The sequence below is a fragment of the Haemaphysalis longicornis genome, unplaced genomic scaffold, assembly GCF_048455015.1.
Source record: "Haemaphysalis longicornis isolate Haplotype H1 unplaced genomic scaffold, Haemaphysalis longicornis Haplotype H1 scaffold_4, whole genome shotgun sequence".
Taxonomy (NCBI): domain Eukaryota; kingdom Metazoa; phylum Arthropoda; class Arachnida; order Ixodida; family Ixodidae; genus Haemaphysalis; species Haemaphysalis longicornis.
In genome coordinates this window covers 37,205,044-37,231,839 of record NW_027526361.1, presented here as the reverse complement: position 1 = coordinate 37,231,839, position 26,796 = coordinate 37,205,044, and the positions used below count along the sequence as shown (strand labels likewise).

The window sequence follows — 26,796 nt, the reverse complement described above, 5'->3', positions numbered from 1 at the left end:
GTCGACTGTCAATCGTTAATAGTTTAGTTACCCAGAGCATGCATGCGTTCGTGCATACCCGCAGCAGAAAGTACGCTAGAATGCAACAAAGCTCCGACAAAAACAGAACTCCTGAGCTGCGCTGCCAATCACGCGACCGGATGATGCAAGACGCCCCGGGCTAGTTGAACATGTGCCAAGATGCAAGACAAAGAAGCGAGCGTAGCGCCGCGACGTCGAGGAATACGGGACGGAAAGCAGAGCGGGGGGGGGCAGGCGTCAGGACATCGTTCTAGTTCACGCTAGAGTAAGCTTCTGGAGTACGAGGGCACAAGTACGTGAAGCAACAACGGAATCAATTACGTCACTGCCAGTGAGACCTAAAGGGAGTCAGCGTATACTCGTGCACGTTCCGGAGGCGTGAGCGAGGTTTCCACGCAATATGTGGCCTTGGAGCAACACGGAACCCACGCTATGTTATTACGGCCTCTGTCCCGGTGCAAGGAGCTCGTTATTGTACACACTGGTGAGAAGAGAATTGCAGAGATAAAAAAACAGTCATTGTTTCTTAACGCTGGGGAGGAAACAAGCGAAGAAGAGTATTCGTCTCGACACATATCCCCTGATGCCCAACAAACTCAGAGCATCTCAAGACACCATAAACCTTAGTAGGGCATGCAGACGACAATGCAAAATGACACTGCGAGAACCCCTGATGTATAAATCACTGACACACCTAACATTTTGCGCTCGCTACGCCGAGAAGCGGGACCAAGTCCAAGTACAACACTCATTCTTCCCAGCAACGATAAACGACTGAAACAGCCTAGCAGCCATGCTTACTAGCAGCAATTCTTTAAATTTATTTTCATCCATTGTTGAAGAACATTTGCGTTGGAAACCCTGAAACGCGCTATTGCAGTCATCCTTGCAAAAATCGATTGTTTTAGACTGTTTTATTCTTTTGACTCTCACGCTCGAATCATTTGGATGTAGTACAATTGTTATGTTAGAACTTAGTTGTTAGAACATGGTTAGAAATTGTTAGAATTTCGTTGTTAGATATTGTTAGAACCTGGTGAGCAACAATGTAACGCGTATCCTAAACGATGTATAATTTACGGATGTTTTTATTTTGTGTTTTTCCTATGGTTGTTAGAAATTGTTAGAACTTGATAAGCAACAATGTAACGCGTATCATAAACGATGTATAACTTACGGATGTTTCTATTGTGTGTTTTCGTATGTCCTTTCTCAGGAGATCCCGACAAGGGATTGACAGTATTTTGAAATAAAGAATAAATAAATAAATTTGTAGAGCACCATATTTTAAGGTACCCGCAACTGAAAAGAGACGGCAGCGTACAGTTGTCAGAGTATACGCAACGGGCCTCGCGCTTTCTGGGTTGAGCACACCGAACAAAATTTGCTGCATTGCAAATACTATTGCCGGCACGGACTATTTAATTACATCAATGTTAGAGGGAGCCGGCTCAAGCAACCATAACTAAAAATTCAATTTTCATTGCGAAACCACCCAGTTTTCAAGGAACTTTTATTCTTCATGATAGCTTACTGCTTTGGTAAATATGGCAACCATTTCCTTTTGCAACTTTATTATTCTTTGTCCACAAACATCCAAAATACCCTGTTGACGTCGACCTTTGTGATGTCCCTGCGGCGTCATCAAAGAGCTGCAAGGATTTACAAGAAACCGAACTGTTCACCATCCGATAGAGTTATTCCACCTGATGTTCTCTTGACGCAGCCACGAAAAAAGCGGTTCATAATATTCGAGCAAGGCACCCGCTGATATCCGTGGAGTGCCTGTCGCCATTTGCAGTGCCTCTTGCCAGTTGATAGATGCCCCGAACGACATCATGCGCCTGAAAATGCAAAACGAAACAAAGAAATCAGAGCGGAATCTGGATTCACCGGTCTTGTCCACGTAGCAAACTCTCTGCCAAGTAATTATACTCTGCATGCCTTTAACGGCTGCCCCATCCGCCCGGCTAGCGCGATAAATAACCATTGTACTGCCACAACTAAGGTCGCTGGTATTAAACCGGATTGTGGCGGCAGTTTCCATGATGGAGGCTAAAAAAACTACAGAAAAAACTTATTCCCGACCAATATCAGGGGCATGTTAAGGAACCCGACGTAGTTTAACTTAATACGCCTACCTACATTAGGATGTGTCTCACAGTCCATAGGCAGTGTCGGAGTTCGAAACGGTGACTTAAACACTTTAAGCTCTGCATTTTAAATAGCTTGCAAACCTTAAGAGAAAGATAGCGATGTGTTTGATAAGATCACGAGTCTTGGTGTCTAAAAAAGTTATCTATATATGATCAAGCACACAACCTGAAATTATCCCGACGAATAACTGAAGAACACCCATATTGAATTGCATTGAGATGAACTGTAGAAAAAGCCTTTGCATACAGCGTGCGTTTCGACAAGGCAGGAAGCGTTGTAAGAAAGCAGCAGAACTTCTATCGACGTAGCGCGTAAAAGTGACGACAAAACTACAATTCAGTCCCACGCTGTGACTTTAAACTTTAGTTAGCTGCGGGGTAAAAATCAAGTGGGTGGAGGTACGTAACATACACACACAAAAATTCGGGCAACACTCCCGATTTTATTTTTATTTATTTATTTACTAATTATTTATTTATTTATTTAAGTTTGTAGGCTTACTCTTTACCAGCTTCCTACTTTGTGGCGTTATTGGTTACAATGTTGCTAGCGTGCCCCCTTTTTTTTTTCTTCAAGGGGTGATTAGTCGTCGAAATATACATGCTAGCTGTATGCACTGGCAGTGTGTTTCTATGTTTTCCAGCGAAGCTGTTAGCCTCTAGTTGGTCACCCGCCGCGGTGGCTCAGTGGCTAAGGCGTAGAGCTGCTAAGCACGAGGTCGCGGGTTCGATTCCCGGCCGCAGCGGCCGCTTTTATGATGGAGGCGAAAAGCAAATACGCCCGCATGCACGAGATTTCGGCGCACGTTAAAGATCCCCAGTGGTCAAAATTAATCCGGAGCCCTCCACTATACTCATCGCCTGCGTTGCGTCGGCACGTTAAACCCTACAATCAGAATCAGCCTCTAGTTGGTGGGGAAATTTCGTGTCGTAAACAAAAACCCAGGCAGGACCCAGCAGTTCTCGCCTAAGACGCTGAACGTATGCGCCAGGCTAATCAGGCAGACAGCATAGAGCTCAGTCTTCATTAAAAAAACAACACAAAACAAGCATCGAAACCGCGTTATGGATGATAAGGTGCCTATGTTACAAACTGTAAAAGCTCAAACCGTTCTCGGGCAGACATTGGCATCAAATAAGCAATAAACACAAAGTACGGCTGTGGTGCATGGGGCGTCTGCGGCAAATTTTCCAAGGAGGGTCAAGCTGCAGCTGGAGTATCCACGGAGGACAACAGGGGTTGTGAGAGCTTGGTAACCCGGACGAGTTCAGTGCCTCCCAACGCAAGTTTCAGTCGACGCTCCGGGACTGGGTCAGGCCATTTTCCCTTATCCGTTATTTTCACGGACTAATAGGTTTAAAAACGTGGCAAAACGCTAAGGCACCGGCATGTCTGTTTTTTTTTTGTCTGTCCGTAACTCGCGAAGTTGCGCCCGCTGGGTTTGGACCCATTGTCGTCACGGTGGATGTAACATTCGTCATGCGTGGACGTTTGTGCTATCCGGGTATCGTTTATCAGCTTCCATTGTCTTGCGGCGAGAGCTACGTGAGACAAAGCGGGCGTTGCTCAGTGAGCATCGGTGATTACTTAACACTGCAGCGCGAGCATTTTAGCCCTATAACACCGCACAATTCTTTCCAGTCACCATATTTCAAGAGAAATCATAGAAGCGTTCGACATTCGCAGAATCAGGGAGGGCTGCGTCAGCCAAACTTCCAGTAATGCTCACTTGATAAGGAAATCGAGTTCTCTGATACCCCGTGTCACATATCTCGAATGTGTTCCTTTTTAGAGATCTCTGCATGTTTCGTCTGTTTGTTTTACTCGGGGAGTGGTTTCTTTGTATCCACACATGTAGTGGGGGGGGGGGGGGGGGGGTTGACGGGTCTTCAGTTTTGTTGTGGTTGTCCTTTGCTATTTACGTTGAAACCCAGGGGCATAATATGATTCCTGCTTTGAGCAAAATAAACATATTGTCACTCAGCACTCCAGTAGCCTGCCTCTCTCGCCCTTTTTAGTTCTTTCGCGTCGTTGTTAAAAGAATAGACGAAGTTACTGTCCAAGAGGACTGCGATTTGGGCGAGCTGGTGAACGTCCATGATTGAAAATCAGCGCGGATAAAACACAGTACAAAAAAGAGACGAAAACTTAGACAGGACAGCGTTGCTGTCCTGTCTAAGCTGTGTGTTTTTTCTGGGGGTGTTTTTCCCGCGCTTATTTTCAATCATGAAGTTACTGTCTAAATAATAACACCAGATATAATAGCACTATTAGAGGCATTTCTAAACGAACAATTAACTGATTTGGTCAATCCGTGGCGCTTTGAACGCTCGCCATCAAATCCAGCGATCACCCGTCCCCATTTTCCTCTGTTTGCAAACACCTGTGGTGCGCATGATGTTTCCCGCACCATGCATAACGAGCACTCATGTGCAGCTTTCCCGCTCATGGCAGTCCTTTCAACAGTGATTACCCTGCAATTTTTCAGCGAAATGAAAAATTCTTTTGCACAGCTAATATTTGGGCTGAATACTTGCTTTGTGCACAGTTTCAAGTCGCGCACGTTGCGCGACTGGGTTCCTGATCCATGGGAACTATCCCATAGAAATGCATGGGGAGTTAGATTTGACAGCGAATTACACAAACAAATAGCCAGAAACCTGAAATGTTCTTTTAGCGTTTTAATCTTCACGTTGGATTCTAGCTTTATGCCAAATATAATTTTCCTACAGTGGTTTTGCTAGGTTCCCGAGAGGTTGTAATTTTGAGCGAGAAAGATGGGTATGGAAATGTCCATGCCAATGTGCGAATGTGCATATAAGGATAACGATGTTACAGAAAAGGCATACGCACCTTATCCTACTTACGGCGGTCGTTTCCTTATCAACGCAGCACAGGAAGATGGGTAGTTCAGGGTGTTGCTCCGAGCACATCGCCTTGAGTAGTTGGTAGTCCAAGAAGCGAGCAAAGAAGTACCTGTACAGAAGCATTCGCCAAGTTAACAGATCGAAAGCAGGACATCAATCGCTGGGATAGATGAAATGAAATAGCACTTGCTAATTTGGCGTTCCGTCGGTCAGCTTCGTTGATATGCTTAAAAGGACCATCAAAACAAACCGCAACCATGTTCAGTTTGAAAGCACTAGCCACAGCTCTATTCCAGCCACGAAAGATGTTTTTTATACCAAGAAAATCCCGGGCCAGCTCCACTCAAGTGAAACCTGGGGAGGGGCGATCATGCAGTGTGTAAGTGTATTCTTGGCGCCTTGGCGTTTTTGTTAACGGAGATGATACCATTTGGGGGTACAGGTATACAGCTTAGCTGTAAAAGTCTTTTGTCTTTGAAGCACGAACCTCTCTAGCGCGAGGCGTAAACGAGTGTCCTGGTGTTTCTTTAGTACGCGTTTCGAAGCGCTCCAGCAGCGCGAGGCGTAAACGAGTGTCCCGGTGTTTTTTAGTACGCGTTACGTTCTAGCGGGAGGTGTAAACGAGTTTCAAGGTGTTTTAGTACCATGACTACATGAAACAACGATTACGCCGACGATTACGATGACGACGACGACAGGACACGCCAACAGCCCCAGCCCCTAAAGTGTTTCGCCCCTAAAGTGCTTCGCCCCTAAAACAAACGCAAGAAATATTGAGAATATTTCAAATTTTGCGCTACGACGGCTGCAGTGAAAAACGTATTACGGTAAACATCAAGAACACGGTTATCAGCGCGTTAACTGCGCGTTAGCATTCAAATGATACTATAAAACGGAACTAGCCACCCCCTCCCCCCACCCTCCACCCCAACAATCGCGCAGTATGTTTCGTGGCGATGGCCTGGCGGCCGCCGGCACAATGTTCCGGGCCGCCGTAGATAAATCGCCGGAAAGTGGGCGGGTATATCGCCACTGCTTCATATGTTCTCTTTAATATCCAGATAATTCGTTCGAAGTTTACGATGAAATTGGTATGATTGCTTTTGGGACGAGGCATCCTTTTGAATGAACCCAACTTTCATTACGGAATTCTTCCACTGAATATGAAAAAAAAAAAAAAAATCGTCTGCTCCGACGCGGAGGAGCAGCGTTGTAGAGAAATATGAGCTGGCTTACAAGGCGGCGTCTACTTGATTGATGCTTTCTATTACTTGTGTGTACGCTTTTGAAGTCAGTGACGTTATATGTTGTAAACAATAACAATACAGAAATATATGCAGTGCATGGGTTAAGCGTAAAGGTTAACGAATAAAGTGCTGTAAAATGCGCTGTTTTGCATGCTTAGAGGGAACTTGGGGCCTTATATGCCTGCTAAAAGAACCGCAAACGATCGCCCCAAGATGATGGAAAGCTCCAAAAACTTAAACGTGATACGACCTTCAGCGACAGGTGTCTGTCGACGTGTATCACGGCGCGATTGTAATGATTCTACAAGGACAGTAATGCGCACGGTACGTCTTAAACTATCGCTTTATAAAAAATCACGGACGTAGAAATGCGCGATGTGCGCGTATGTGGTGTTACGCTGGGGCAGCTGGCTGTAAGGGAATACAAGTACGGTATTACCGGCCTTTGCTACTTTTGGTATATCCCCATGTGAGTATATTTCTCCTATGCGAAGGCAGAGGTCTCGACAAGGGACGACATGTACATCTGGTGTTTCTGTTGCTGAACTTGCGGCGACATCTACACAAGCCACGATAATTGTTTTTTGCATCTCCTCAGCACTGGCAGTTAAGACACGCCACAAAATGTTTATACAAAACGCAAAATTATATATTTTTATTAGCCTAGGGCAGGCCACCGACTCCAGATGATATAATGTGTTGCCTCCCTCCAAAAGAGGCTCTGATGGGATTTCGGGCATTTTATGCTCCTTGTATTTCAAGAATCCTGCACGCCAGGGTAGCTCCCTTATGGTTTTTTTTTTTCCTAATTAGCACAACACCACAGACAGTGAATTATCGTGTAAGGTTGAAAATTGCGGGTCATATTTCCTCAGTGCAACGTCGACTATAAATTGTTTGATAGTGTGTTGGCTTCAAACTTATTTATTTATGAAGTATTTATTTTGGTCATCTATTGTCAGAGGTGAGCAAACATGAGATAGACTTCACGGTCCACTATTCGTACTAACATACCTGTTGCGTGGTCTACGCATATGCGTCAGAACACGTAGGTCAGGCCGATCTATTGCAAATTTACTTTGCCGTAGCTTTTGATCGTGTCAATTACAATGATGTTTCGCATTCTTCGAAAATCGAAAATTAATTGTACCAGGACATTCTTTAATGCAGCAGATAAAGTGCAAAAAAGTTAATAAACAATCACACGTTAAAAAATATACCGCTGTAGTCCTACACGAGACAAAGATGCCACCTGTGTCCCCCTTTTTTTTTCTTTTTTTTTAGTTGTTCGTAAAACGCACGCGCACAAGCCCACGCGCAATGAAAGAAAGTAAGAATAGAAATCAATAACAAAAATGAAATAGTTACTAAAGATAATAAAAGCACATAAAAATAATAAAGTAATAAAATAAATAAACTTATAAAGATAATCAAAAAACATTTTAAAACAGAAAAAAAAAACTCGAAGATTACCTATCCCAAAGGTCTAACTAACCCAGCGCTCTCGTGCGACTAATAAAGAATGCTCTCAGATTTTATAAACAAGCACGTAGTGATTTCTGCGTAATTTTTTTGTAAAGTTTACTGATAAACTATGGTCCCAGTCTTTGGCAGAATTGTGGAGTGACGAATTACATCAGTAAGGTACCCAAATACATCCAGAAATAATAGCTAGATGACCGAGAACGGCCAGACACCACGAAAGTAGAAAACAACACATTTGTAATGGTGCTTATCTCGCACGGAGAACGAGAAAGCCCTCTGACCTGAAATAGGGTATGAAGTGGGACACGTGGTGTTTTCCTCCAGCGTCGAAGTACTCCCTCGACTTCGGCGTAGGTGGTTTCACTCCCTGATACACTTCTCTACGTGACGAGGAAGGAGAAACATTACATAAGTACGGCAAAATACCACCGGAAAACTGGAGCGGTACGTTTTGATAAGGAATGCCTAATCGACTTTCTCGTACCGTTACGATTTCTTTGGTGGAACACTCATCAAATCGTTTCTCTACGGCTTTCAGGGTAAGCTTTCAAGCCAAGGACGTCAGGAATATTTGCATTTTGAAAGTCGTCATGCAAAAAAGCAGTGCGTTCGGCTCCGATGGTGGTTTTTATTAAATACCGGTATACTCGGGGAAGACCGATGTATAACTTATAAGACATTCCCCGGCAGTAGGCGATTACCTTTCAGTCCACCCCATTTTTTCCCCGTCGCATCTTACGAACACCTCCAAGACATGAGAGGTTTGTTTTTTATTGTCTTTTTGCTCACTTTTTTTTACGATGGTGCAAAGTCGTCCGCTCTTCTTCACGCTTTTTTTTTAAATTTAGGTTACTGTGCAAAAGGAAACACGTCGACAGCTCCGAGATAACGCCGAGAGTAGGCAGGCTTCCTAGTCTAGGGGTTGTGTGTCTCTCACGAGCGCCGGCTCTCGATCTCGCGTTGATGTATAGTAGCGATAGACCGCGACAAATAACTGCACGCCGCTCGTACCGGTAGCTCCAGAGCGAAGACGCCAGACTCCCGTCGGCAACGCGGCCTTGAAAGAGAGCGTAGCGCCACTTCTCCACGGAGAGAATCCAGGGCAACGGCACGAGCTTGAATAGCGCCTCCCTCAGCAGACGCTCCGTCGTGTCACGACCGCCGGCGCCGTTATCCGGCTTCCCCGCTCCTGGGCCGCATGGTACAGAACGACGACGACGCACGAATCAACAATCGACAACGGCGTGCGGGCCAGCAGCTCAGGAATGCACGCCAACGCCCAACTTAATCCGGGCTACCCTAGCTGCTTCGGTTTGAAAGTCCCACACGCCTACGCGAGCGTTAGAAATGCGCGCTTTCTTTTTCTTGTTTAGCGGGAGTTGGTGGTTTTAAAGATGTAGAAAGAGATGGGATGAAGCAGAGGAAATGCTGTAAGTAGTATTCGGGGCACTGGAAACAATGTTATCGCGAACACTTTCAAGTCGGTCCTTGACTTTACGTGCTGTCCCGCGTGCGGCTTGCAGTCGGAGGGAAACCATTTTCCGCCTTACGTAGACTCGCACTGGAAGGCTCTCGTCAAGCAATTGATTTTTATAAGAGGCAATGCGTTCACAGGGAAAGCTCAATCGTGGAAGGGTGGGAATGGAGCCATGAGGAGTACGGAGAGACACTGAGCGCACGTGGCTTGTTGGCATTCGGGTTTTTATTGCGTCGCGAACAAGTTTCGCTGTTTCGGAGCTGATACGTGGCAAAGGCAGCCGCGTTGTCCTTATCTGTGTAACCACTTTCTGCTCGCAAGTAAGATCCGGCGTGCTTCTGTGGCCGCGTGTACTGAGGGGATTGGAAATTAGTCGTCTGGTGGCTGTCTTAGTGGAAGCTGTATACAACTGCTTGTTGGAATTGTTTCACGGCAGATCTTGGGCGGAGTGTTGGAGAGATCCAGATTAGATTGTCTGTGCCTTAATCTACACTTGATTGAGTATTCTCTCCAACGCTTCTTTTTTCAGCTATACCTTGGGTCCTTGTACGCGAAACACTCGACCAAACCATCGGCATAATTAAGCAGCGTCTCGCCGCACGTGGCAAAGAGCGCGGCCATTCACGCGTATATACCAGAGACCAGACGTCCGTCCTGCTTACCCGTTCAAAAATTAGTTTTTTAGCCTATTCTCCCCAAAACGCCACCAATCACTGATTCTTCTCTAGTTCTATTATGTAATTCGTTAACCGTTTCCCCAAAACCATTTTTTCAGGCTGATTGTATAGGGCTATGAGGTGGGCGTTTTAGCCCCAAATAGCCACCCCGTTTCTTGGCCAATCCCCCTCGTGGGTATGTGACATCAGAAAAGGTACGACAACAACAACAACAACAACAACAACAACAACAACAACAACAAAGCGTGCTCGTACATGGTATACCCGGTAACATTGGCAGAAATGTTACAACAAAATATTTCAGCCACTTGTTGTTATTGTAGTGACGACTTAAGGTTCTTGTAGGAAATAGCAAAACACGGAAAAAAAACTGGGCAGCCTCTTTAGAAAATTCAGTGAGGCTGACATGCGTCACCATTCTTGAATAGCAGTGCCAAATATGCCTCACTCCTTCGATTGTGTTATGAGGTAAATTCACCAATGCATTTTTATGTGCGATGGGACTGCAAACTTTTTTGGAGGGCTTCATGCTTCAGCATTGAGTAGCCGTAATTTGAAAGGTATCCGTTTCTTTCAAATGCATTGCGTCACCGTGGTTGTTTGGGGTTAAGGTTGGAGCACCAATATATATCCTCTATATATAAAAAAATGAAGGTTGGAGCACTAATGTATAGCCTCTATATCAAAAAGGAAAAGCAAGAAAAAAGTGTTTCCGCCCGGGATCGAACCGGGGACCTTGCGCGTGTGAGGCGCACGTGATAACCGCTACACCACGGAAACTTTTTTTTTTTTTTTTCTTTATTGCCATACTTTGACACACAAACAAAACACTACACTCTTAAAGACGCTAGCCAGCACTTGACTAACAGAGTAATGGCTAAAATTGTTTCATGTTTGTTAAAGTTTCAAACACGGGCAACCATTCCGGAGGCTCGGGCTGAGCCCTCCACACTTCAATAATCAGACGAACAGACTCCGAAAAGTACTCTTTGGACCGTTTGGCATCGATGTCGCGATGGCGGATGGCCATGCGCGATTTCCAAATGCCGTGCAGGGCCAGAACCATGACGAGGTCATATGGTACCCCATCCTCGCTTTGAATGGGTAGAAACCTGATCCCGTAGGCATCCAGGGGGAAGTCCTTCTTTAATGTGCGCTGAAGCACATCCCAAAAGAAGACCCCATCCCAACACTCCAAGAAAACATGTTCAACCGTCTCGGGTTTTTTGCATGGGTAACAGTCTACCCCCCATGGAATGTATAGACCTTTCTCTTTTTGCCAGGTTTTTACTGGAAGGACGCCAACGTGAAGTTTAAAAAAGAACGTTTTAACCCATGGCGGCACTGCCATTCTCTTTACTCGTTTAAGTACGTCCTGCCCAGGCCCTGCACGGTACATGGATCTGTACATCGGCTCAGGCAAAACAATATCCGCAAGGTCATGATACAGTCTTTTGCGCGTCACGTTTGATAAGTATTCAAGCGTGAAGCGGGCCCGTAAAAACTTTGTTGCCAGTACCACCTCCCGAAAATATCCTCTGGGTGCACCAAAAGTAAAAAACGCAGAAGAAACAACAAAATCAGGTAGCGCCCTAGCTAGCCTCATCTGACACACAGTGCGCAAGAAAGGATCATTCACGTCACGCAAAAACAAAAACCGATTGACAACTTGTCGCAAAAACAAATGCGATAGAGAAAGACCCCCGACGCGCACCCGCCGAAACAAGTTCGTCCGGCTCGTTTGCTCCCACGTGGACCCCCATATAAACACTGCAAACACACGATGCAGAGCCTGTACGTTCTTACGCGAACAGTGAAGTACCTGAAGAATGTACCAGAGTTTGCTCATAAAAAACACGTTACACACTGAGGCCCTGGCAAACATTGAAAGGCCAGAGCCTTTCCATTTCTCGGCCTTTTCTCGCAGTTCAGCAGCCTGCCTGTGCCAATAAGGATCACTATCAACATAATTTTCCAACGGCACTCCCAAATACTTCGCTGGCGTCGTCTGCCAGCTAATGCACTCAAACACACTCGGTGTAGTGTCCCAGTAGCCATGCCAAAAACCCAAGCATTTCTGCCAGTTTACGCCACTGCCACTGTACTTACAGAAAGTCTTAAGCGTGTTTACACCAACGCTTATACTGCTCCTATCGACACAAAAGAGAGCAATATCGTCCGCATACGCCAAAACACGCACCTCGCATGACTCGAGTAGAAAACCATTGAACCTTTGACTCTTAATAATACTCAAACAAAAGGCTTCAATGTAGACACAAAAAAGCAACGGCGACAGCGGGCAACCCTGGCGTACAGACCGTTGAACTGGGATGGGTTTGCCAATTGTTTTGTTGACAACGAGCTTAGTTGTACACCCTGTATACGCCATGCGCACACCATCAAGAATAACAGACCCTACATTTACTTGCTCTAACATGTTTAAAAGAAGTTCGTGCGAAACCTGATCAAAGGCCTTTGCCAGATCAATTTGAAGCATTGCTAAAGTTCCCTGGACGCTATCGCAACATTCCAAAACACTCCGGGCCGTGTGAACATTCGTTGCAATCGACCTCCCTTTTATTCCGCAAGTTTGGTGCGGTCCAACAATGTCTTTGATCACAGTCTGCATGCGGGAAGCCAATATTTTCATCAAAATCTTGTAGTCTACATTCGTCAGGCTAATGGGGCGATACCCAGAGATTTCTCTCAGTTTAGCGTCATCCTCAGATTTCGGGATGAAAATGGTATGCGACTCTAAAAATGAAGGCGGAAGCCTGCCATTCTGATAAGACTCCAAATACACTCTACACAACACCGGACTAAGGTCTTCTTTAAACTTTTTATAAAAGGCTGCGGATAAACCATCGGGGCCCGGTGTCTTTCCAGTGTTCAGCTCGTCGATGGCTCTCCTCACCTCCTCTACGGTGATATCCCTTGCGAGAGACTCTATGGTTTCTTCAGCCAACTTTGGCATTAAACATATGAACTCCTCCTTAAACTTAACCACGTCGACAGGGTGACGCGCGAATAGCTTTTCATAATGCTCACAGAAACACCGCTCAATATTGCTCTGGTCATTGTACACTACCCCATCGGACACAATTTCGGCTATCACATTCCTACGAGCGTATCTTTTTTCCGAACTAAGTGCTCTTTTTGTTGGCGCTTCGCCAAGCAAGAAACGTTCCGCCCTTGCCCGTACAATTGCACCGTGATAGCGTTCCCTGTCGATGACTTCAAGTTGCGCTTTTAGAGTTAGAATATCATCTTTAAACATGCCAGGTGATTTACATTCTTCCTTTACAAAAAACGTCCAGACTACTCCGCAGCCAGGCCTCTTTCCTTTTCTCCTCATATTTCATTGCAGACGACCTTTCAAGGGCTTTCATTTTAACCCTCTGTTTAAAATGTTCCCATTTAGAAGCATAGTTAACGTTGTCATTACTGCAAAAATACTCCCGTCCACATACGACGACGGCCTCAACAAATCCTTCATCCTCAAGCAACTTGTTATTAAATTTCCACAACCCCCAAGAGAACGCGTTTCTTCGCTTTCCGATCCTACCAAGTGATACCGACACGAGACAGTGGTCGCTAAACGACACCGGGGACACTTGGTAATCGTCGCACTCAGGCAGAAGCTCAAGCGACATATACAGTCTATCCAGACGAGCGTGACTATTGCCCTGAAAATGAGTGTATTGTACTGTCCCAGCGCCACCAAGGCTGTCACCTACATCTTCCAGCGCGAAATCTGTGACAATGTCGTTCAGCACCGCCGTACTTGCATCTCGGAAATTGGACAGGCTGCTTTTATCACGCGCAGAACACACGCAGTTAAAATCCCCCAACAAAATCAACAGCCGCTCAGTGTTACACCATGTTCGTAAATCCTCGAAAAAAGCCTTTCTTTCGGCACCGTTGTTGGGCCCGTACACGCAAATAACACGCCATTCTTTTAAACCCAAATCAAAGTCACACACAACAAACCGGCCCGCTTCCGACGCAGTGACAGCCTTTAGAGTCGCGCCTAAACTACGCCTTATTAAAAGCACGCAGCCCGCAGACAATCCGACGGCATGAGAAACACAAACATCGTAGCGAGCCATGAAGGGCCGTACCATACGGTCGGTCTGGTCCTCGCTCTCAACCTTGGTCTCTTGCAAGGCCACAATGTCCAGGTCGCCGTCAGTCACGAGTCGATACAACTGGTTTTGACGCCTACGGTCAGCAAGTCCCCTGACATTTAGCGTGGCAATGCGCATAGGCTTGTTTAAAAAAACCATGTTGAGAGGAGAAACAAACCTGTCGCTCAGCGGTTGCCTTCAACACTACGTTGCCTTCAACTTACATCAACCCTAAACACAAAACCAGTCTAAAAACTGGAACGCCACCCGCGTTCGCTTCTACCAAGCAATGCGAGACCGAGCCAACACAAGAGCATAGTCCTCACCGACGCCAGCGTCCCTACGGGCTTCAGTACACATTCCTTTCGAAGCCCCGAAGTGGTGCTATGAAGGTAAACCCGGTGGCGTCCGTCGGTCAGGGGGCACGTTAGGCTTCGACTTGAAGCCCGAACGACGCCCGGGTACCGCTTTCGTAGGCGGTTCCTCAACGCTAGTAACCTCGGTGCCTTGGCTGGTGTCGTTGCCTTCGCGTTGCCGCTTTGCGACAGCACCACCGAGCTCCATGTCCATGACGTCCGCTACAGGAGCTGGCGTCGTCGTCGTCATCACCTCCTTCACCTTGATGCTGCTGGCCTGGCTCGACAAAGCGCACGGGGTTGGCGTCTTCAGCTGGCCTAGCTGGTCTTTCGGAGGAACGCCAGAGCCAGCGTCTGCCACGACCGGCACCTCCGGGACGCGCGTTGTCACCACCTCGTCACTGGTCCCAGCTGCCGTCTCCTCCGCGTCCTCTTCGTCCATAAGGTTTTCACGGAGCTCTTCGTCCCTTACAGGCCCGGTGACAGTCGCGTAGGACTTCACGCACGCACTCGCCTCGTGTCCGAAACGACGGCACGACGAACACCGCGGCACCTTGCACTCACGCCTGATGTGCCCCTTGGTGTTGCAACGTAGGCACTGGGGGGCCCTGCCTGCGACAACAACGAGAGCCCTGTCTCCCGCAACACGAAGTTCGTGTGGCAGGTCGTCTACCGTCACACCCGCCTTCAACTTCAGGGTCACCGAACGCAGCGTTGAACCTTTATCTTGGATGCCATCGACGCGCCATCGCTCCCTACGCACCTCGCAGACGCGCCCGTAAGGTGCTAGCGCAACGCGGACGGCGTCTTCAGGCACGTTATAGAGCAACCAGTGAAGTTTTAGGCGAACCTCCTGGTTTCCCGGATCAACGACGATGCAGCGCCGGTCCTTTACCTTTACGTCGTTCGCGGCCAAAATCTTCTTCACTCCTTCGGCCGACTTGAAAGTCACTGCCCATACGTGACTCATCTGGTATGCCCCCAATGCGACAACATCGGGGAGCAATGACAGACGAGCCAAAGTGTCACGGAAGTCCTCGACGCGATAGGGGCGGGCACGCATATCAGCATGAAGAAACACAGTATTTAACACTGACTGACCTGTTGGGAACTGGGGCAAAAGAACTTGATATTCATCGGTATCCTGGGCAGAAATCCTGTTACCGCGGGCCGAAACGCCCGCCGAAGCCGCTCCTTGGACGGAGCTCGCCATCCTGCGTCCGCTCGCTAGCGCTACCACGGAAACAGGCCTGGCAGGGCTGGCTAAAAGCTGAAAATGAAAACGTCTATATTGGATGCTTAACGTTGATTAACGGTTCTTATTTACTTTGTACAATATTATGCACATATGAAAGGTGGATTAAATGCAATGTAAGAACGGTAGAGGGTGGTTCAGGGCTTCGAAGCACCTGTTGTCTCACCACCCTTCATTCAGTGACCGATATGGCGACTGGCTCAAAACACTTGGCGGTAAATTCAAACGCGACCGGCGAGGCGACGAGCGTTATTTCAAGGATTCCATCACAAGGCCACTGCAGATGGGTGGGCGCTCTGGAAGTGGCCCGGGGGTAGAAATGTCTTGAAAGGCTCTATTTCCGCAAATTGCGTATCAGAACTATTCCTCACAACCAGGCTAATGAAACTGAGAGAGAGAGAGAGAGAGAGAGAGAGAGAGAGAGAGAGAGAGAGAGAGAGAGAGAGAGAGAGAGAGAGAGAGAGAGAGAGAGAGAGAGAGAGAGAATAATGTACAAAATAAATAAGAACCATTAACCAACGTTTATAAACGTTGCCATTAACTCCTCTCTGTTAAAAAAAAAGCATCCAATATAGACGTTTTTACTTCCAGCTTTTAGCCAGCGCTGCCAGGCCTGTTTCCGTGGTGTAGCGGTTATCACGTGCGCCTCACACGCGCAAGGTCCCCGGTTCGATCCCGGGCGGAAACACTTTTTTTTTTTTCCTTTTTGATGTAGCGGCATTAGTCCTTCAACCTTTCCCCCAAACAACCACGGCGACACAGTGTTCTTGAAATGAAACGGCTGCCTTTCAAAATACGGCTGCTAATGCTGAAGCATGAAGCAATCCAAAAAAGTTTGCAGTCCTATCGCACGTAAAAATACATGAGAGAGAGAGAGAGAGAGAGAGAGAGAGAGAGAGAGAGAGAGAGAGAGATCGGGCCAAGAAACGGTTTGGCCCGTGATTGCAAACGCTGTTCTTCTAAAATTCGCGATTTGCAAAATTTCCTTAGTGCTGAAAGGTTCCTAACCATGCTGTCACTGCCATCGTGTAGCAGTGGAAATGTGGAAAGACACAAGTAATAACAACAAGTACCCACCTCGACAATTAGTTATAAAAACTTGCTTGTGGCTTATCCTGAGCGGCAATGTCGATCGACTGATTCGACAACTTATAATCGTATGAATAGTTTCCAAATATACAAGCATGACGCTTAAAAAACAAATAAACCTATATGAGCATTTCATTCTCGTGAATAAAATATGAAGTATAGTTGTCGTATTCATACCAACCTGACAACATTCACAACATAAGGGACTGACGCTACAACATAGCCCCCATTCTCCTTGTCTAACCGCATCTCAAAGGGGAAATATTGAGGAGGAGGCGAGAACATATCAGCCATTTGAATTACTGACCCAGAGAAGGATCATGTTTGATTGTGAGCTTCACGCGCACCTGCGATCGACCATACGGTATAGACCCCTCGTTATAAAAAAATTGCTTTATCCGAATTATCGCATTATTCGGGGTTTTCTACGGTGCCAACTGCAGTGCCAGGAGAGCCAATAGACTCCGCGCTTATAAAAAAATCACTTTTCTGTCCCAAGTACTTCTTTATAATGAGGGTTCACTGTACTTACAAATAGGCAAACGTTACCTGCAGTCATCGGTACATAAATTCTACGATATTGTTTAGTGGCCGCACTACGCTGCAACGAATGCGAGAGAAAAAAAGAGAGAACTGACAGGATTTTCTATCTTTCTAAGGAATATTTCTGCACGCATCGGCAGGAGAGCACGGACGCTTGGTGAGGAAGAAGATTAATCCCACCTTCCGCCCTAGTGAGAGCAGCGTGGAGTGGGAGAATTGAGAATTTATGCTAACGTAGAGGCTTGGTTCATGACTGGCTGCAAAAAAAAAAAAAAAAAAAAAGCACAGCATGAAATGAGACGCGGGAAAATATGTGCGGCCCCGAGAGGACAGTGTCGTGATCTCGCTGTTTGCGAGGGCTGGCCCCGAGTTTAATCCTTGCCCTTACTACAGAGCGAGGTGCCGAAACAGGCACTAGGCCATGACCCCCGTCCTCATTCGAGATGGAAGCTAATGCATATACGCATATATCAAAACGTTTGACAAGATAGAGGTAAAGGAATTTTTTTAAGGAACCGGACAGGCGAGGTCAGAGATAATATGGCACGAAAAGCTCGCTCTCACACACAGAGAAATGTGCTGATACACACACTCAGGCGAAGCGATCGTATGGCTGAGCCTTTACAATGTCGAGCCCAAAGTCCCGAATAAATGCTAACAGCGCCTTCGTAGCGTGACATGCCGCTCGTGTAGTTGCCAACGGGCCAAGAAGTTACCGTAAAGGGGTCTGAGCAACAGACAGGGGCTGGTGTTAGGGTAAATTTTTTTAGGAGTTATCTTTGAAAAAAAAAAAACATGTCAGTACAAGTACCCAGTAATGCTTCAATCCCTAAACTAGAGAGACCGATCTAGTAATTGTATATACGTTGGTGACCATTCCAATCCCGTCTGCTTTATGGCCATTACTTTAAAACGGGGCCTGTAATTTTAGTCACTGGCCCCATCCACAGCTGAATGCATTACGCGAGCGTACCGTGAATAACTGAGTCCGCTTCGCACGTTGCCGCGTGTCCGAAGGCTTCCCCGATGGCTTCGTGCAGTGCCGCCAACGGCGCTGTCCTGAACAGAGACCTCCGATCCCGGTAGGCGAGAAAGTACTTCAGGTGGCCCATTTCGTGGAACGCTGTCTCCCGGTCTGTCTCCGAACCGCCCAGGCAGGCCTTCATCCTTGGCAGAAAAAATCACCTTTAAACAACTGCCGAATCATCTTCTCCTGGCGTCACGATCACTCGTTCTGTTACTTGTAATTTTCTAAAGAATGTATTTTTGCATCCTGTTTTTGTTGACGTGTATTTTGTATACTGCTTTGTGTTTTTCTCGCGATATGTTTCTTGGTGTCGTGTTTTTTTTTTTTGGTCTCTGTTTGGAAAATGAGTATTTATTGTGGTGTTGCCAAAGCGATAAATTAGGCATTTTTCTTTTTTATGATGCCGTTTTTGTGTTTGCAAGGCAAATGTTCCTGTATTTCGCAATGCGAAATTGATTATTTGTTTCTTGCATTGTACGTACCCGTTTATTACACCTTTACCGTGTTGATTGCTCATTTTTCTCGTAGATCTGCCCGTATGCTTCACTCGTATGTATCACGCGTATGCTTCCTTTTTTTTTTAAGGCGAATGCGCCAACATTTTTCGCATTTCTGAAATTTATTTTTTGTCCAAACATTACACGTTTGGTTTTTCACACAAGCACACTGATGATTCTTCTTGTCGTAAACCTGCTTATTTCACGCGTATGATTCCGAATATTTTTTTTAGAAGTGTGACGGCTGCTGCCATGTGTTCAGGGACGGGGGAGGGGGGCCTGCGGCCTTGTCACGCTGGCATCACGCCAGCTTTTTCTGCAGGTCTCCTGCATCATGTATCCTTGATGCCAAATTAAGTCATTATCAAGTAATTATCAAATAAAGGACGATCGTGCGAGTTTCCTCGGTGTATCTGTTTTTTACAAGGGCTACACTGCATCATTGCTGCGCCATAGTGCTACACTCATCAGTGCTCACTTCACTACAGTATGATGTAGTGTTACTGTGTACCACTGTAGTTAGTGAGCACTGATGTAGTGTAGCCCTATGGTGTAGCACCGATGCAGTGTAGCCCAAAGTAAATGATGCAGTATAGCACTACAGTGCTACACTGCCTCTCGTGTCTGCTGATTCTTATGCCAAAATAACTCGGCTGTGCGCTCAAACACAAGGGGCCCAATCAGCAATGCACGCGCTGTAATGGTTGGATTAGAGCTATAAAGTCACGTCTCTCCTGTGAATAATTATGTTCCTTTAGCCTTGCATTTACAGAACGTCCCGTTTGACCGATGTATACATTCCCACAGGAAAGCGGGATCGAATGCACAACCCCTGTAGCACACGGGGCGAACTTCTTTTTTTGTGGTTAAAACCGCATGACCCCTGATGGTTTTCTTCCTTTTTGATCATTCTTGGACAGATTCTACCTAACTTATTAGGAGACCAAAACACCAAGCTCGCATCACACCTTCCTGCAACTTGTTTTATTCCGTAAGACACCTTGTGAACATAAGGCACCACGGCAAAGTTCTTAAACTTCTCTTTTGGTTTGTGTGCCTCCTTGTCCGACTTTACCTATTTTACCAGCTTGCCACTGGCCCTAGAAATTATGTGGTCAGCTTTTCTTAGCTGCCCCACCTGCTCTGAGACGCTGGTAGCCATTGAATGCTCTCAGGATTTGGATATGGCCGACTTCAGGCAGGAAAGTGCAATGCCCTGCTTTACCACTTTTGAATGTGGCAAAGCATATGTAGTAAACCATGGGTTCCTGTCCCCGTCAATTTCGCGCAGTTGTTTGTAAGATGGACATTATATGCGACTACAAAATTACATTTTTTTTCTTCTTTCGTTGAAAAAAAAAAAATGATTACTGCTAAAATTCGCAATGCTGTCCGGGGCTTACTTGGTTCGAACATCACTTCAGCTTTTTAACCTTATGGGGCCGCTTGATTTCGTGCGTAGATGCTGGTTCAGGGGCAGCGCTTGGGCTCTCCTGCAGTTCTTTCCTAAGCAATTACTCTGGAGTTTCTCGGCCTAGTGCAACGAATTTTCGCACAACTAATATTGAGGGCAAAATATTGCTGTGCGAAGAGTTTAAAGATAATAACATTGCTTTAATTACCAGGTTTCAGAGCTATTGAAACTATACCGATGAAATATCTGGGCAGTAACTTTGTACAACGATTTACACAAAAAAGTTTTGACAGTGCTGCAATAAATGTTTTACCATGTATATGTCCTTGCTCTGTGCGAAGTACCCCGCTTCTACGATGGTTATACTAGGTTCCTGAGTGGTTGGCTTTTTGAACCGGAAAGTTTGCGATATGTGCTAAAGATGTTAGAGGTCAGGAAAGCGTACCTAAAGTCTTTGCCGTCAGCAAAGTCATACGCCGTGGCGTGGCATTCCATAGAGGAGGTGTTACTAGGCCGTTCAAACAGGGACTTCTTCCAAAAGAGCGCCGGCATGGGCGGAAAGCCGAGTGACTCAAAATAGGCCTCGGCTTCTCTCACGGTGTCAAGGGGCGAACTAGGCGGCCTCCGCCGCGCAGCAGGGCTCCGGAGACCCGCCGGCACGACCAGGTCCGCGACGTTTCTCCAGTTCTCGCCGAAGAGGTTGCCTGCCGGGAAAGCGCCAGCCCGGCAGCCACTCTCTTTTCACATACATTCAGACCGAGTAGTAAAGGGAAACCAAGAGGTGCACGGAGGCCCGTCTGTTCGGGAAAACTCATTGCAACAATTAATTGCGAACTCTTTTGTACAATTTCGGGTAACTGTTGCCAAGCATAAAATTTCTGCATATCTTACAGGAATAACGCATTGCTCCTCTCCTGTGAACTGCAAAGCCTGCTTTAGCGAATAATGTTGGTTACCGTACAGAATCGTGCTGCGTAAATAGGGAGCCTGTATTTTGTTATCTTAACAGAGGGAGCTTCGCGTGACTGAGACAGGAGCACACATTTTGTGCACCAAGACTAGAAAAAAAAGTGTCTTAATCTACAGTGTAAACGGCCGCTATAAACTAGAGCTTGTGCCTTAGTCGAACATTGTTACTATAAACATCGTTTTAGAAAACTTCATTTTCAGAATTTCTGGATTTAATGGACAAATCCAGATTTTGGGAAGTTCCCTATTGAACAAAATAATTTGCGGGTCCAGGTGATGTCGTTAAATCGAGAATCAGCTATCACGTTTGGGGAAATTCGACAAAGTTTTCGCCGAACACTTGAGCGCACGCTGGAATCGAGTAGAAAAAATTCGTGAATGCTCCATGGAATTTAATCAATACTTCTGTTTTAGATCGTCAGAGCATGAATTTTCAGTTTCAGAAACGACATCATAGTTGCATTGGAGCGGTGGATGACTATAGATTTAGCTGCCTGCTGAAGAAGAGAAAGAAACAACGGGTATTTACCTAAGAGGTGAACGGGAATGGGTTCGTGTGGCTGAAATTCGTTGCTGTATCGGCGCCAAAGCATTCCTCGGACGTAAGCATGGAGCTCCACGTAGAGTGGGCGGACCTCCTCCCAGAGACGAATACTCTCTTTCTCCACGTCCAAGCCTTCATTCCAGCTGTCGGTGTAGTGCCTGTAGCCTGCGTGAGAGTTTCTTTTGTAATTTTTCGCGATGTTCTTAACGTCTAAAAAGTTGAGACGTGGTTGAGCTGAATGGGGGCAGACAGAGAGGTATTTAGGCGTCAAATGAAGGAATTAAATATGGCTCTATTTTGTTATGAATGGGAGTGGCATTGTTAACATCTATAGTAATAAGCCTCCGCTATTCCTGCTGAAGTATCTGAATCTCGAGAACTGTATGCAGTTATCTCTTTTTAGCGATTAACTATAAGTAAGGAATGACAATGTCAGCAGTTTTATTACTGCGTGTAGTTAGGTTACGACAGCGTCGTGCTAAGCAACACTACCGATAAGAGGCAAGAGGTGATGCACTAACATTGGTAAATAGGTAAATATGTCTGGGCTAAAATTTAAAATGTCAGTATAAATTTCTCGTTTAGTATGTGAACCACTTACCATTGGTGATGGCAGCTGCATTCAGCATGGAGACCAGGGATTTAAAATAAACTTCCGACGTGTTCTGCCATTGGGACCACTGAAGCCATCGTGATTTGAGAAGTTCCGGATTGGTTGTTTCAGCCATGTAGCGCTCTGCGGCCGCATTGGTCGCACTGGCCGAATAACAGATCATTGCCGTACGCAGCTCTGAGACCCGCCTGTAGCAAACGCAGAGACAACAGCGACAAAGTAATATACAGTAAACCATGGTAATAACACGGGAAGGAAAACCGGCTTCGTTGAAATAGATATTCCGTTAAAAGGTGCGACGATTTGCCCTCAATGCACTACAGCGGGGGCGAGTTTTCTTCGCATAAAGCGATATTTCGAATAAAGCGAATTCGTTGTAACAAGCGTTTACTGTAACTATTTTTGGTGGCGAACAATTCGTGGTGCCTGCGCGACGCGCTAGTTACATTTACTGAGATGCTATCTCAATGTGGCGTGAAAAATGACATCCGTTAAAAAGGTCCTTGAAATATAACCGTCATTACAAAATATTGCGTGGAAAAGGCACATCAGAGTACGTAACAAGTCGACACGTAGGCTTTTTGCTGAACGATATACGTACCAAAGGTTACTGTGCAGAAAGAAGAAATCTCTAATAATTTAACTTTTTTTGATGGGATGAAACAATAAGAGACGGCCGAGTATGTCACTTTAGTTCGGCGTTAATATAATTTCACGCTGTGCGACTCTGATATAGAAACTTAAAGGGAACCCTCTGCTATTACGAGTGAGCTGTTATTTTGTTTTTGCTTGCGCCAACGACCCGAACTCAAATGCCCGCTTCCCTCCCTCTCCCACCTCTTTCTCTGTTATACTCAACGCCTACTCTCCCACCTCTCATCTGCAAAGCAGTCTGTAGATGTTCGCATATGCCGGCAAACGACTCAGATTGTGAACAGAAATGTTTCTTCCTCTTCCCCATTTTCCCCATTTTCCCCATTTTTCCGTGTCTCCCTCCCCTTCCTTCTTCACTCCGGGCCATGCGTAGTCTGAAAAGTAAGCCCTGTCGATAATTAGGTTATTATGAATCTCCCTTGCGCAACAGCATCAACGGAATGGTTTTGGTAAATTGCTTGCAAAGAGTTGGAAACCGATCGTCTTACTTCGCGATAAGAGGATCCCGCATGACAACACCACTCCGCATCACGCCTATTAGCTCCATGGTCCGAGCAGGGCACGTTCCCGAGTAATCCACGAAGGTTCTGGCCCACTTCTTCCAGGGCCACATCCACGCGTTGAACAGGGGCTGAAAGTTGTCCCGCGCTGCTCGGCTCTCGGGAGTCATGTTTGTCGCGAAGTTCCAGTGCACCGTTTGGAGCCGGTTCATCATCTCTCTGTACTCGACTTCGAAGGCAGCCAGTTTTGCTTCCGCTGGACACGTTGAGCCTGAATAAAGAGTAGGATTAGAGAAGGTCACTTTCGAACTCGATAATTATAAGCTGCCCACAAATGGATTCTATGCACGCCTTGACTGCTTCAGCCCTTCTCATAAAACATTTATAAAAAACGACGCAAATAAAGAATGAATTGAAAACACGTTGTCGTACTTGAAGTACAACTACTACGAACACCACTACTACAAACACAGTAAAATAAAGAGGGCACTGCCTTGGTTTTAATATTCTTGTGTCGCTGTATGCCCCTTTTACGAGCGGGTTACAAAGCGAAGCTGAAAAATCTTAACATACGTGTTGTATCCTAGCAATTGTACTTAAGCCGGAGCGTCGTTTATATTTTACCTTAAAAAACATCGCTTAATAAAGCCACATGATCTAATACTTGAAATGCTCTGGGTCCAGGTTAAATTGCAAGAGAGGGTAATGCATCAAGTAATTAGTAGTTTGTGGCTTAAGTAATGTTTTTACCTCGAATATCTAAGTTCCACAGGTTATGTTTTGATTCTCATAAGCTCTATTTTTGCAGCATTTGATTTCTTGTCCCAGTGTGAACAGTATGCAATTCATGAGACTGTCATGATCTTGGCTTGATGGTTGATGCTGTTAACTTGTACTGAGCCTGATACAAACGCCTTCGGAAGGCCTTCTTATCAATTGTCTATCGAGTGGCGCATTGACCATCATTTAAGCGCACTTGTAAGTAAGCCTTCAACTGTCTATTGAAAGTTAGCATGTGGCACAGGCATTGTCCGTGCATTACAAAGGTAAAAAACGCTGTCGTTTATTCTGTGACGGGAAAGCTTGCGAATTAAGTGCATATTTTGATTCCGCTGCGCAAATTCAGAGAGAATTATTGGTGCCTTACCTTCCTCCCAATGCGCACTTGAGGCTGTTAACCATAATGCAAATACCAACGAACGCAAGGACATCATCGACGTGACGATCCTCGTTCTTGTCTGAAAGAAAAGAGAAGAGAATAATAAATTAAAAGCATGCTGTTAGGGTCTATAAAAAGCGTTAAAGCTGTGGGCGTGTCAGCCTACGAACTTACCACGGATGAAACAGCAACTTCCTTCACAGATCACGAGTTTTAAACATCTTGCTTGGAGGATTTTCGCACACCTCCCGCGCAGCTAGTTTCCCCGTGGCATCGGCTTTTCAGGGCGGTCCTTATCGATAGTGTTACAAACACTTGCGATATTCTAAGCACCACACTTGTGAGAAACGTTTTGGATAAGTGGTTCCTCATTGGCTGTTTTTCAGGTGGGTGGAGCCTTAAGGCAAAAGAGCAAATTCCGGCTTTATTCAGTCGCAAAATGCAAGACAGAACAAGCAGTCTTCGTGTTTGGTTTTTAGTTGGCCATGTGGCAAAAACTGACGCTTCAGCAGCCTGCGAAAGGGAACGGAACGCGCGTCGAAGTACGCTGTCACTATTGCGGCAGTTGCCGTCAGCGTCCGTGACAGCTGACAGCGATAGACGTACTCACTGTAGGCGGTATAGCGAAAAAGCGAAGCCATGTTGTGTAATAGCAAAAAAAGCCCCAAAATAAATGAAATGGCTGAGAGGTAACGGTAGTAAGCAATGGATGAGTGTGGAGGAGTGACACCCACACATAGGATAAGAGAAATGAACATTACGGAGTTACACGCGCAAGCACATCGCAAGAAGAAATCGCACTGTCGGGGTTCGACATTCCCGCGCTGTCTGCAGTTGCGTCTAAAGTAGCGAGTGACAGACCAAAAGCGAAATCGGAAGCTTCGGAGCAAAAGCCAAAGTTTCAGGACGCCAGTGTTTTACGTTGCGCGTCATTGACTCCTATCGACCTGTCAGGAGGGGCGAAGATCCCCGAGTATTACGAACACGACGTGACCAGCTCCTTCTATTATAGTCCACGACGGGATAGCTCAGGAAAACAAGCTGGAGGTGCTACTCTACTCACTACCACACGAGGGAATAATGACAATCACTGCGTGGATTCACCACACGTTTACCTCTCCACGTTTGCTTTAACAGCCCATAAAGCACGTCGACTGCTCTGTCTCACTCACTCACTCACTCACTCACTCACTCACTCACTCACTCACTCACTCACTCACTCACTCACTCACTCACTCACTCACTCACTCACTCACTCACTCACTCACTCACTCACTCACTCACTCACTCACTCACTCACTCACTCACTCACTCACTCACTCACTCACTCACTCACTCACTCACTCACTCACTCATCAAACGAAAATAAATAATGTGATTGTATTAATCAAGCTTTGAGCCCCTATGAAAACTATTAGAACACTACAAAGCACAAAGAAGTACTGTTATAAACCGAACCTTGATTCGTCAGTCCCGTCCGGTTTCAAGGTGGTCTCGCTGTCGCTTGTAGTCTATTTCGCACGGCTTGACGAGTGAGCCCGGAGTCAGCTTGAAGCAAGTCCTTTCTTCCCGCGCAGGCGCAGTAGCGGCCATGCCCCCCCCCTGTCTTTTTGGCCCTCGTCGTACTCAACACGTACGCACAGACGCACGCGCGCACATACACAATCCTGCATACAGGCACACATGAACACACACACAGACGGGTGCACTAAAGCACCCACGAAGTGTGGCTAAAAAAACAAAATCTGCGTCAGCGTCGTCATCAGCCGGCATCTAATGACTTCCGTGCTTGCGGAGCTTCAAAGAAAATATTTGCCCTGATACTCGTCAGGCCTCTCTTTCGCCTCAACCCACTCGGGCCTCCACATACTTTGAGGGGACGCCACCGTATGAGGCAATAAGTTGAAAAATAATAACCGACGCCTCTCAAGCAGCGTCTGCGATACGGGTCCCACGGGGATCGCCAGAGCTGTCAGCCTGGCAACACGTCGGCCACTTTCGACGAAGCTACAGCGCGCCGCCGTGCTCGATTAAAATCGTTCTCACGATCCGCAAGATGAAATTGAACCATCTTCGATGTCACTTTTCAAAACGCCACTGATTAGTTTTCGCGCTGTC

General features: G+C 46.3%; 1 protein-coding gene and 2 non-coding genes across 3 annotated transcripts; 1 reads left to right on the top strand and 2 right to left on the bottom strand.

Moving 5' to 3' along the window:
- Nucleotides 1-1,155: 1,155 nt before the first annotated feature.
- LOC144180311 (angiotensin-converting enzyme-like) lies at nucleotides 1,156-26,796 on the bottom strand. The gene is made up of 11 exons (XM_077708681.1): nucleotides 26,137-26,796; nucleotides 24,667-24,757; nucleotides 23,508-23,790; nucleotides 22,354-22,553; nucleotides 21,738-21,917; nucleotides 20,685-20,943; nucleotides 18,275-18,468; nucleotides 8,789-8,966; nucleotides 8,059-8,157; nucleotides 5,032-5,154; nucleotides 1,156-1,865 (listed from the first exon to the last, which is right to left on the bottom strand). Exons 2-11 carry the CDS (start codon nucleotides 24,731-24,733, stop codon nucleotides 1,703-1,705), a joined length of 1,746 nt encoding a protein of 581 aa, XP_077564807.1. The 5' UTR covers nucleotides 24,734-24,757; nucleotides 26,137-26,796; the 3' UTR covers nucleotides 1,156-1,702.
- On the bottom strand, nucleotides 10,639-10,711 carry Trnav-cac (transfer RNA valine (anticodon CAC)). The gene has a single exon. It is a non-coding gene; the product is annotated as a tRNA-Val (tRNA).
- On the top strand, nucleotides 16,285-16,357 carry Trnav-cac (transfer RNA valine (anticodon CAC)). Its single transcript has one exon. It is a non-coding gene; the product is annotated as a tRNA-Val (tRNA).